This window comes from Cervus canadensis, chromosome 2, assembly GCF_019320065.1.
Source record: "Cervus canadensis isolate Bull #8, Minnesota chromosome 2, ASM1932006v1, whole genome shotgun sequence".
Taxonomy (NCBI): Eukaryota; Metazoa; Chordata; class Mammalia; order Artiodactyla; family Cervidae; genus Cervus; species Cervus canadensis.
The window spans coordinates 19,837,387-19,848,919 of NC_057387.1; the positions used below are offsets into that span (position 1 = coordinate 19,837,387).

An 11,533-nucleotide genomic window follows, 5' to 3' on the forward strand; every position below is an offset into this window, starting at 1 on the left:
TCAGAAAGACAAAGAGTTGCAGAGTCAAGAATAAAAATACTTGGAAAAAGAATCCTAACTTGGGGGTGGAAATAATATAGCATTCACTCTAATAGACAAAAAATGGTTGTGGAGAATGGAGTTGTTTTTTTTTTTTTTTCCCACAATCAGACATCAATGATAGTAACCAAATACCCTTAAATGACTGGAAAGTTATGTCAGTTCCCAGACCATTAAATCTTGAGTTACGGTTTGATGCACAGTTAAAACAGACAAAAATAATTGCCAAAATATTTATTATTAATTTTTTACACAGTCCAATTATTTTAACATGTCTCCAAGGTAGTATCAGTAGGCCTCAAAGGATTGTGGGTTGACAGGGCTTGTCAAAGGGCCTCTAGGGGCTTGCCCCTCTGTCCACAAAACTTCCCTTTTCCCCACCCCCAAATGCTCTGTGATCTCTTGTTGGCTCTAGAGCAAGACAGATGTTTACAGGATTCTGAGCAAGTCCCTTCTCAGCTAAAATTAACAAAGGCAGTAATATTCTCAAGCTCATCCAAGACTGGGGGAAAGGAACGGAATGCTACAGGCTACAGCAGACATGGTTTTAAAGTTTGAGCTCTGGAGTTGTTTGAGAAACACCTTGCTTTTGCTTCATATTTTAAATATTTATGGGCTGAATTCACAGTGACTTTTTCTAGAGAAGCCATTCCTCCTGCTCCTGCACTATTCAGGGGTTCTTAGAAAAATTCAGTCCCCTTGCAGAATCTGTGCTAATTATGCCACAAAAAGTGGGAGGCTATTTGGAGATATATATTAACATAATTTAGGCCAGGAAGAAATATCAACTTGAACATAAAAAATATCTGAGCTCTCTACAGGACGGGTCAACAAATAAAAACCTGACCCATTCTTTTGAATCTCAAATGTACATAATATTTTTGTTACTTCTGAAAGCAATGAATGAACGTGTTCCCCAAACAAAATTCCTTAAACAAATTAAATGGCTTTTATGTTTTTAAAAAATGCACACCACATCTGCACCAAAGAGCAAAGACATCCTAAAGAACTATTTAAGGAAGAATAAAAGGCAGAAGTACAAAGCACACGAAAAAGTATAGTTTAAGATTTTGTAAAAAAGAGTTATTCTAACACCAAAGTTTTCCCACAACCAGAGTCATTTGGTACTCAGTGATTCTCATTTTCCTTTGCTTGAAGCTTCAGCAGGTGTCGGGATTTGGCAGCATCTCTTAAGGGCGGTACTGAGATCTCTGCTCTTGGATGTATTCGTAGAGCGGGCTGGAGCGCACCGGGGCACTGGCAAACTGCCGCTTGCCAGCCTCCAGGACCTGCCGGCGGCCCTTGTCTTCCTCCCACACTTGGCGGCGGCTCTGCTGCACGTCGCGCTCTTGGCGACGCCTCTGCTCCTCCTGCTGCTGGCGGCGGAGCTGTTCTTCTTCCCGGAATTTCCTCTCCCGCTCCTGGCGGCGTCTCTGCTCTTCTTGCCTCAATTCTTGTTCCTGACGACGCCTCTTCTCCTCCTTAGCAAACTGCTCCTCTGCCCGGTACTGCTGGTCTAGCTGCTGCCGGCGCCTCAGCTCTTCCTGCTCCTCGCGGTGCAGCTGCTCTTCTTGCTCGAGGAACTTCCTGTCCTGCTCCTGGGCGCGGCGCTTTTCTTCCTCTCGCTGGCGCTGGAGGCTCTGCTCTTCCTCAAGGAACTTCCTGTCTCTCTGCCTCTGACGTCTCTGTTCTTCCTCTTGCTCGGCGCGCCTCAGTTGTTCCTCCTGGGAGAAGACCCCCTCGAGTTCCTGACGGCGCAGCTGCTGTTCTTCCCTTTCCCGGAGGAGCTGTTCCTCTTCTCGGAACTTTCTGTCGCGCTCCTGGCGGCGCAGCTGTTCCTCCCTTTCTCGCAGGAGGTCTTCTTCCTCACGGAACTTCCTGTCGCGCTCCTGGCGGCGCAGCTGTTCTTCCCTTTCTTTCAGAAGCTGTTCCTCCTCACGGAACTTTCTGTCGCGTTCCTGGCGAAGCTGTGGCTCGCGGTCCTGGCGGCGCTGCAGTTCTTCTCTTTGCCGCAGGAGCTGTTCCTCCTCATGGAACTTTCTGTCGCGTTCCTGGCGGCGCAGCTGTTCTTCCCTTTCTCTCAGGAGCTGTTCCTCCTCACGGAACTTTCTGTCGCGTTCCTGGCGGCGCAGCTGTTCTTCCCTTTCCTGCAGGAGCTGTTCCTCCTCACGGAACTTTCTGTCGCGTTCCTGGCGGCGCAGCTGTTCTTCCCTTTCTCTCAGAAGCTGTTCCTCCTCACGGAACTTTCTGTCGCGTTCCTGGCGGCGCAGCTGTTCTTCCCTTTCCTGCAGGAGCTGTTCCTCCTCACGGAACTTTCTGTCGCGCTCCTGGCGGCGCAGCTGTTCTTCCCTTTCTTTCAGAAGCTGTTCCTCCTCACGGAACTTTCTGTCGCGTTCCTGGCGAAGCTGTGGCTCGCGGTCCTGGCGGCGCTGCAGTTCTTCTCTTTGCTGCAGGAGCTGTTCCTCCTCACGGAACTTTCTGTCGCGTTCCTGGCGGCGCAGCTGTTCTTCCCTTTCCTGCAGGAGCTGTTCCTCCTCGTGGAACTTTCTGTCGCGCTCCTGGCGAAGCTGCGGCTCCCGCTCCTGGAGGAGCAGCTGTTCTTCCCTTTCTCGCAGGAGCTGTTCTTCGCGGAATTTTCTATTTCGTTCCTGGCGTAGCTGTTGCTCGCGTTCCAGGCGGCGCAGCTGCTGTTCCTCTTCGCGGAACTTTCTGTCGCGTTCCTGGCGGCGCAGCTGTTCTTCCCTTTCTTGCAGGAGCTGCTCTTCCTCACGGAATTTTCTGTCTCTTTCCTGGCGGCTCAGTTGTTGTTCTTCGCGGAATTTACTATCTTGTTCCAGGCGGCGCAGCTGCTGTTCCTCTTCGCGGAACTTTCTGTCGCGTTCCTGGCGGCGCAGCTGTTCTTCCCTTTCTTGCAGGAGCTGCTCTTCCTCACGGAATTTTCTGTCTCTTTCCTGGCGGCTCAGTTGTTGTTCTTCGCGGAATTTACTATCTTGTTCCAGGCGGCGCAGCTGCTGTTCCTCTTCGCGGAACTTTCTGTCGCGTTCCTGGCGGCGCAGCTGTTCTTCCCTTTCTTGCAGGAGCTGCTCTTCCTCACGGAATTTTCTGTCTCTTTCCTGGCGGCTCAGTTGTTGTTCTTCGCGGAATTTACTATCTTGTTCCAGGCGGCGCAGCTGCTGTTCCTCTTCGCGGAACTTTCTGTCTTCTTCCGGATAGCGTATTTTCTCCTCTCTTTCCCCTTTCAGCAGCTGCTCTTCCTCTCGGAATTTCGTATCTCGCCTTTCGGTTTCCTTTTGCTGCTTTCGCTCCAGCAGTTGTTCAGCTGGGAATTGCCTGTCACGCTTTTGCCGGCTCCTCTCTTGCTCGCGTTCTCTTTTCTCTTCTTGTTCTTCCTGCAGGGGCCGCCGATCCTGCTGGAATTGACTCTCCCGCACCCAGGAATCATCCAGTTGCCGGCTCTTTTCTTTGTTCTCTCGGTGTTTGAAGTAAACCCTGTTATCACGACCTTCATTTTGGAGCAGATCCTCATCCAGCAATTGCCTCTTCCTGTCCAGGCGCTGCAGCTCCTCCTTCTCTAGCTGTCTCTCGAGCTCCTGGCGCCTCCTCTTCTCACATTCCTCTCTCTGCAGCTGCTGCTCCTCTCTCTGCAGTCGCTCCTCCTCCCGCAGCAGCTCCTCTTCCCGGTATTGTCTTTCCCTCTCTTGGCGCCTCTTCTCTCTCTGCAGCTGCTCCTCTTCCCTCTGCAGCTGCACCTTCTCTAGATACTGTCGCTCGCGCCCCTGAAGCCTCTTCTCGCGTTCCTCTCTCTGCAGTCGCTCTTCCTGCCGCTGCAGCTCCTCCTTCTCGAGATACTGCCTCTCGCGCTCCTGGCGCCTCTTCTCGCGTTCCTCCCTCTGCAGCGGCTCCTCTCTCTGCAGCTGCTCCTCCTTCCGCAGCTCCACTTTCTCTAGATATTGCTTCTCGCGCTCCTGGCGCCTCTTCTCGCGTTCCTCTTTCTGAAACTGCTCCTCTCTCTGCAGCTCCACTTTCTCTAGATATTGCTTCTCGCTCTCCTGGCGCCTCTTCTCCCGTTCCTCTCTCTGAAGCTGCTCCTCTCTCTGCAGCTCCACTTTCTCTAGATATTGTTTCTCGCGCTCCTGGCGCCTCTTTTCCCGTTCCTCTCTCTGAAGCTGCTCCTCTCTCTGCAGCTCCACTTTCTCTAGATATTGCTTCTCGCGCTCCTGGCGCCTCTTCTCCCGTTCCTCTCTCTGAAGCTGCTCTTCTCTCTGCAGCTCCACCTTCTCTAGATATTGCTTCTCGCTCTCCTGGCGCCTCTTCTCGCGTTCCTGTCTCTGCAGCTGCTCCTCCTCGCGCTGTTGTCGCTCTTCCTCCCGCTGCAGCTCCACTTCCCGATACTGCCTTTCTCGCTCCTGGCGCCTCTTCTCCCGCTGCAGCTGCTCCTCTTCAAGCCGCAGCTGCCCTTCCTCGCTCACCTGCTCCCGTTGAGCTGGCTTGGCGTACAGTGTGTAGCGGCGTCTCTGGCTTTCCTCCTCTAGTTGCCACCTCCAGTTTTGGTCGTAGTGCTGCTCTTCCTTGCGTCGTTGCCTTTCCTGGTCTTCTTGAAGGCTCTGCACCTCCTCGCGGGCTTGCTGCTCCTGCTGCCTCTCGAGCAGCTCCTGCTCCTGGCGGCGCCTCTGCTGCTCTTGCCTGCGGGGCCTGGAGTAGACTTTGCACTGACGGGCGTCGGCCTCACTTTCTAGCCGCCACTGACACCTCGAGGTGCGGCTCTCGCCCCGCTCACTGATCTCTTCCTGCGTCGCCTCCTCCTGCTCGCGCCTTAGCTGCTGCTCCTTGCGCCGCAGCTCCTGCTCCCGCCTCTCCAGCTCCAAGAGCCTCTCCTCGCGCCCGCGCCTCTGCCTTTGCAGCTGCAGCTCTTCCTCCAGACGCTCCCTCTTGAGCTCCTGAGTCTCCCGCCTTTGGAGCTGCTCTTCTTCCTGGCGCTCGCGCAGCTCTCCTCTTTGCCACTGTGGCTGTTCCACCTGAAGGCGCTGTCGCTCCCGTTGCTCCTGCCTCTCGAGCCTTTGCTCTCGGTTCAGAAGCTCCTCCGGCTCCCGACCCTTGGGCCTTTGCTGCAGCTCTTCCTCACCACACTCTTCTTGTTCTCGCCTTTGCAGCCTCTGCTCAAGTCTTTCTTGCTTCTCCCTCAGCTCCTCTTCCTCAGCGAGCTCCTCCAGTTCCTGCCTCTTCAGCCTGCGTTCTTCTAGTTGTCTGTCCTGGGGCTCGAATCTCCTTTGGTCTTCCCTCCTGCGATCTTGTAACGGGTTTCCTTTTCCCTCACACTTGGCTTCCTTCTCATTTAGCCCCGAGGCCTGGCCGAGAGCGTAATAACAAGCTGCAGCCACTTTGAAAACGATCGCGAGGAATTCATGGAAATCGATTAGCCCGTCACGGTCGCGATCCTGAAGTTCCAGGACCAGGTCTACCGTTTCTGGGTCGTGTGGTCTCTGAAAAAGAAATCAAAACTTTTACAATGTACTATTTACAGGTAGTAACCCCCCCCCCCCACACACACACTATATTTTATAATATGCTGGTACTCAAAAGACATTAAGAACAATTAGAAAAACACTCAGTGTATATGGAGTCTTGTCCGCATGTAAAATGTGAACAACCTAATTTTAAAGCATACATTTGTTGGAAATTTTTGCATCTTATAATTTAATGCTGATCAAAAGAACACAAGTTATAGCTGGGTAAATAAGAATGAAGTCATCCTCAAGAGACAAAGCAGTGGAAATTTATGAAGATTTGCAGCAGCCATTTCTGTCTGAAATAGCCAGTATGCCAATTTGATTTTTATCCCATGTTTGAAAACAGAACCAAACATTTGCAGAAATAACCATTTTACTAGAGAAGAGCCTGATTAAATAATTAACTAATTAATTACCTTCAGACTCAGAAATGAATGGGGAATATGGTGTAGAACTGTCATGGCAATAAATGAATATAAAGTCACTATTCCTTGCTCTGGTCTCTCCTGAGAAGAAATTTCATAGCTCTAAATCAGTAGAGAAATTTCCTTTTCTTGTTATTTCTTACCCGAAGGATATCTCCAAATTCCCTCTCAAGCAGATTCTTCAGGTCTTTCTTGCTTAGTGTTGTCCCATCACAATCATGTGAGGCATATTGATTGAAAATTTTAGTGATATTAAAGATGCTTCTCAGAAGTGGAGACATTTTTTTTTTCTTCCTTCAAGTTCAAGTAAGCCTAGAACAATAAAACTGGATTCAGAATCAAACTCTGTTTCTGATCTTGGGGAGGCTTTCTCCACAGTTTCAGGCAGATCCCTAAATAATTTGACTTTACCAAAGTATTTTCAACTGGGACTTTCAAAGCATTTCATCTTTGAATATGGCTCAGTTGGTAAAGAATCTGCCTGCAACACAGGAGACCCTGTGTTCACAGGAGACCCTTACCCACCGGTTTGATCCCTGGGTGGGGAAGATCCCCTGGAGAAGGAAATGACAACCCATTCCAGTACTCTTGCCTGGAGAATTACATGGACAAACGAGCCGGGCAGGCTACAGTCCATGGGATCACAAGGCTTTGGACACAACTGTGTGACTGATTTTCACTCTCATGTAGTGCTTATAAAAGGAAAGAGAGATCCTGAAAAATTTCAAGCCAGGGACGCATCTCAGGCTATTCTGTAGTTAGCGCTTGATTTTCTACCCAGTTTGTATTATCCATATCCTTTCTCTTTCTTCCTATTCCCTAGTATTTTTCAAATCAGACAGTGAAGATTGTAGGTATTTAGATTTGATATGTTGCTACTCAAGAATTTTCCTCTAAAATTGAGCAATGAGGCTAGGTAAAACCCAAAAGGTGAAGGATCTTAAAATGAATAAGTAAACCTAATTGTAGCAGCAAAACATTTGGTGGTAACTGGAACAATAAAAAGGGAATGTGGATTATTTCCTAACTTTATATAGTCCTTTAGAGATCTAGAAGTATAATTCATAAGTCACCAGCTCTTAAGTACTACTTCCTAGCCAAAGGTGGTATTGTAATATTTAGATATATTAATGCAGAAAACAAAGTTCATGTTATTAGCTTTAATTCCTACGTATTACAAGTATTCAATCATTGTAAGTTTCTGTTAGGTGCTTTCTGACTGGCTGCCAGATTCTGAGTCAAACTGAACCTGGAAATCTGGCTTCTTTAGTTTCTTCTCAACTTCATACTTCAGGTGCCATGACCACATGAACATAGTCCATATTGGGTAGAAGCAATATAAAAAAGAGAACTGAGGGCTGGCAAACTTTTGAGAGAGCAGTTTTTAGGAAGATGAGCAACATAAGTCATATATGACCATCCTCCAACCCCTGATGTGCAAACAAACTTACAGAGTTAAGTGCTCCGTAGAAAGATGGCATGGAGTTAGTAGGAATTAGGTATATCTGTAAGATACTGGTGCCATCTGTCACATAGACCCTCCTCAACCCCCCAACATCTACAACAGATGGAAAATGACAAATCATACAGAAAGAACAGGATCCCACCGAATGGGACTTACCCACTTCACCAGAGGAAGAGGTCAAGTGCTCGCTGACACTGCTGGCAGGTGTACTGAACAGCTGGGAGCTGGGCCTTTTATAGAGGTTTTAATTGTGCCCTGAAGAGCAACTTAGAAAGGAGACACCCACTCTGTGGGATGGCCTGATTCATTCCTAACCAAGCCCAGCTCCACCTCTGTCTCCACGAATGACTTGTTTATCTTGCTATTTGCTCACGTAGCTCTTTGGCACGAGGTTCACAGACCTTTCCTCCTGACAGAGTCCTGTCTCCACCTAACATGAAAGGATAGAATATTTGGCAGAATCTCTAATTTTCCTTAATTGTTAAAATTAAATAAAGAAACTCATGTTCAGAATCTTAGTTAATTGCAATTTCATTACAATGTAGTGACCTGTAAACCATTTACTTTATAAAAGATAAATTCTAGGCTGAGGTTAAACAGAAATTTTGGCGTAAATTAATGAGACCCAGATGATTTCTTTCTGGGATATGACAGTCCATGGGGAACTGCCTGAGGCCATTCTAGGTCAACAAGAGTTTGTAAGGAACTCATTTTAATTTCTTCTCTAAAAATGCTGGTGGGAAAACATTTGCATCTATATTCTTTGGTCTTATGATTTTCCTACAGATTGGAGATCATGTCCTTAGAAAATAATTTTGAAGGGTACTTAAAAATATGTGTTCATCAAATTGTTCATAAAAGAACTTGAAATCTGTGAAATTTCATTATTAATGATATTCTATCTAAATGAAATTTGCTCATTTCTTTTCTCATTAGCATATTGATGCCCCTGGAGGAAAAGAGCTGGTGTAATGCATTATTGTAGATATAATCATCTTGTTCAGCCCCAGTTACTGATAATTATGACACCTAAACACTTGAGTCTGGTTCTCGTGGAAGCACATTAAGGTAATCAGTCATTCTGACCCATTATGTTTGTCAGGGCTTTCTCAACTCTGGCGATCATTTGCAAATATCAGCATTGTTTTATTGTAAGGACCTGGATTTTATCCCTGGTTGACTCTCCCCCTTACATTTCAGCCAGTATGAAACTTTGATTTGTAATAGGTTTATGGAGACTATTAAATGATTCAGTGGTTTTTGGCATTTATCTCTCTTCCTTTGTCCAACAGAGGCAAGTATAGGTTTTTTGAATTTTGATGAGACTCTGTAGGATCCTCCAGTGGAATACGAAGATTTGGGACCTAAGTCCTGATGGCTGTATTTTAATGTTCAAGTTGGTGTGAATGATGGTGATCTTGAATTCTATTCGTCCCTTCCCTTGTTGCTATCCTGGAAGTGGGGTGAAGAGGAAAGTGGAATTGATTGGCAATAGGAAGACAGTTGTAAGCCTGGCTCAATTCTTCATCCTTAAGGACTTCAGCCTCAATGTCTGTGATCTAAGGGTTTTCTTAGAACTGTCACCATTTCTTCGACTCAGCAAACTTGATGTAGCAGCTCCTTAGTGAAGAATGAAGATTTCTCTTTTTGCCTTCTATTTAGGGTTTTAGAGAGTTCGCTTAATCTTTGAATTCTAAGATGGAATCATCATGAGCACTATATATACTGTAACCACAAAACATCACAGAACCTCTGTATCTCACAGAGGGTAATAGCCCTTTTATGGGTGTCTTTCAAGGAATTCCCTCGACAAACCTTGCCTTATGTCTGATTCTATTTTTATCTGCCTGTGTGATCTGTTACGGGACCTCAGCCCAGGTGGTGGGATGCATTTGTATGATGTCATTACACTTTTATAGTCAATACACTCAAAAAAGGACTGGACATTCATTAGGTTCTAAGAGAATAAAGGGAAAATACTAACCATCTGCTGGCTCTTCCCTGTAACTCAGATGGTAAAGAATCTGCTTGCAATGCAAGAGACCCGGGTTTGATCCCTGGGTCAGGAAGATCCTCTGGAGAAGGGAATGGCAATCCACTCCAGCATTCTTGCCTGGAGAATCCCATAGACAGAGGAGCCTGGTGGGCTATTAGTCTGTGGGGTTGCAAAGAGTCGGACATGACTGAGCAACTAACACATGCACATCAATCATCTAAAATAGTTGAACAAGCAGAAACAAATATAGAAGCAAACCTAAAAGGAAGATGCTTCTGAACATCCTTGAGAAAGTTGCTTCTATTGCAGTCACAGTAACAGAAAAAACCCTTCACCACTCTGAATGAATCTAAATCTTAAATTCAGTGGTGGCTCTCTTCAGTTCAGTTCAGTCGCTCTGTCATGTCCGACTCTTTGCTACCCCATGGACTATAGCCCACCAGGCTCCTCTGTCCATGGGATTCTCCAGGAAAGCATACTGGAGTGGATTGCCATTCCCTTCTCAGTTCAGTGGCTCTCTTACCCACGTTGTTTAAAGTCAGTACAATGTGAGAGAAAATATTTAAAAACCTGAACAAACCTAAGAGAACTAGCCTCTCTTCCTTGCTGTTCTCGGTCCATTATCAGAAACACTGTAAGCAGGTTCAAATGCTAAATTGTAAAATCAGATTTGATATTCTCCTAATGAAGTGATCCTCATTGTTATATAATGTTCTTGTATTTAACAGTGTCATTAGTTTACAATATTATTTTAAAAGGACCTCCTCACATAATGCTTAGATAGGAAATGATTTTCTTTGCTTTCTCATTCCTTAAAGGTTGGTAAATGTCAGAGAATGTAGAAAATTATCAATTCCTAACTTATTCATTCCTTTTTTTTTTTTTTAAAGACCAACTTGGAATCCTTGAAATGTGGCAGTGTTGCTCATTGTGGTTCATTAAGAAATTTTTTTTTTAAAATCACCTGAAGATCTCTATATTCTTTGTAGACAAAAAGTCTCTTTCTATTTATTTTATAGACTGGAGGCTGAGAGGTCAGAGAATGTCACTGACTGGCCCAAGAATGATCCAAGTGCCTGTGCTCAATTCTGCAAAAATGTTCCTCTTTATCAAGGGTTAATGATGATAAGTTCAGAGCACAGCTGCAGTGTTGTACTGTTTCTTGGCTTTGAGATTTGAACTCTTTAAGAGGAATTGAAAAGAGATTATAAACTTTATATCACTCAGATGCTTTATAATTATTAGATCAATCATGAAGCCTCATCTGTGTTAAAATCTTTGGGTGTGGAGCTCTGTTGGAGTAACAGACAGAGAATTGAGATGGTCTTAGGTTTTTCCAGAGAGACCACAGAACCCATTTTCTCTTCTCAGAACCCAGAAAAAGTAGATGATATATTTGACATTCTGTGGCATTCTAGCAGAACCAGGGTCTGTCTTGGCCTTATTGGAAAAACCACCAAAATGAAAATTTAGATAAAGCAGGGAAAATTCCACTGTCACCCTCAGCCTAATGGGCTTCTTCAAAACCCAGTGTGAGCCATGATGTGGATTCTGGGAAAATATCTAAGTAGGATGATTTTAGATGGCTTTAAAGAAAGTAAGTTTCATTGGTAAGTTCTCTAACATTTCTTCAGTGAAGACTTTTTCTTTAAAATTATATGTTAAACCTTTCAAAATTTCCTGTTGTTTCTTTTTATTCAATGACCTATCCCCTGGAACCCCTGCCAGTCCAAAACCTAACATATTTTCTCTGAGGCCCCACACAAGTTCCATCTACTCCCAAAACCTTGCTTGACCTTTATACATAATGATCTTACAATTGAAAATTTTTTCCAGAGCATGCTGATTAAGCATCGTATAACCTAGCACTAGTTAATGTGTAATTTTCATACTTTTCTCTAATTTAATGGGTGCTTGTTTTGTCTTCTTCATTAGGTTTAAGTTCCTTGAAGGCAATGCTGTATCTATTATTTCTTCTAAGTGTTTAGTAAAATCCTTGCTGATATGGAACAGTTTTATTGCATTACAGCAGTTTAAATGGCCAACAAGTCAGAATGAGATGAGTGGCTTGATTTGAGATGGAGTTCTGGCAGTTGGGGTG

The 11,533-nt window shown here is 45.5% G+C and overlaps 1 protein-coding gene across 6 annotated transcripts; it reads right to left on the reverse strand.

The window, feature by feature from the left end:
* Window positions 1-258: 258 nt before the first annotated feature.
* TCHH (trichohyalin) lies at window positions 259-7,728 on the reverse strand. 6 transcript variants are annotated; one of them, XM_043458574.1, is made up of 5 exons: window positions 7,593-7,728; window positions 6,115-6,283; window positions 4,096-5,519; window positions 3,191-3,909; window positions 259-3,028 (listed from the first exon to the last, which is right to left on the reverse strand). In XM_043458574.1, the coding sequence occupies exons 2-5, from the start codon at window positions 6,250-6,252 to the stop codon at window positions 1,230-1,232; spliced, it is 4,080 nt and encodes a 1,359-aa protein (XP_043314509.1). In that variant the 5' UTR covers window positions 6,253-6,283; window positions 7,593-7,728; the 3' UTR covers window positions 259-1,229. The 6 variants fall into 6 exon arrangements, with proteins under 6 accessions (XP_043314509.1, XP_043314502.1, XP_043314493.1 ...); XM_043458567.1 differs by having other exon boundaries at window positions 4,012-5,519; XM_043458558.1 differs by having other exon boundaries at window positions 259-2,435; window positions 2,529-3,028; window positions 3,191-5,519.
* Between the last annotated feature and the right edge of the window lie 3,805 nt (window positions 7,729-11,533).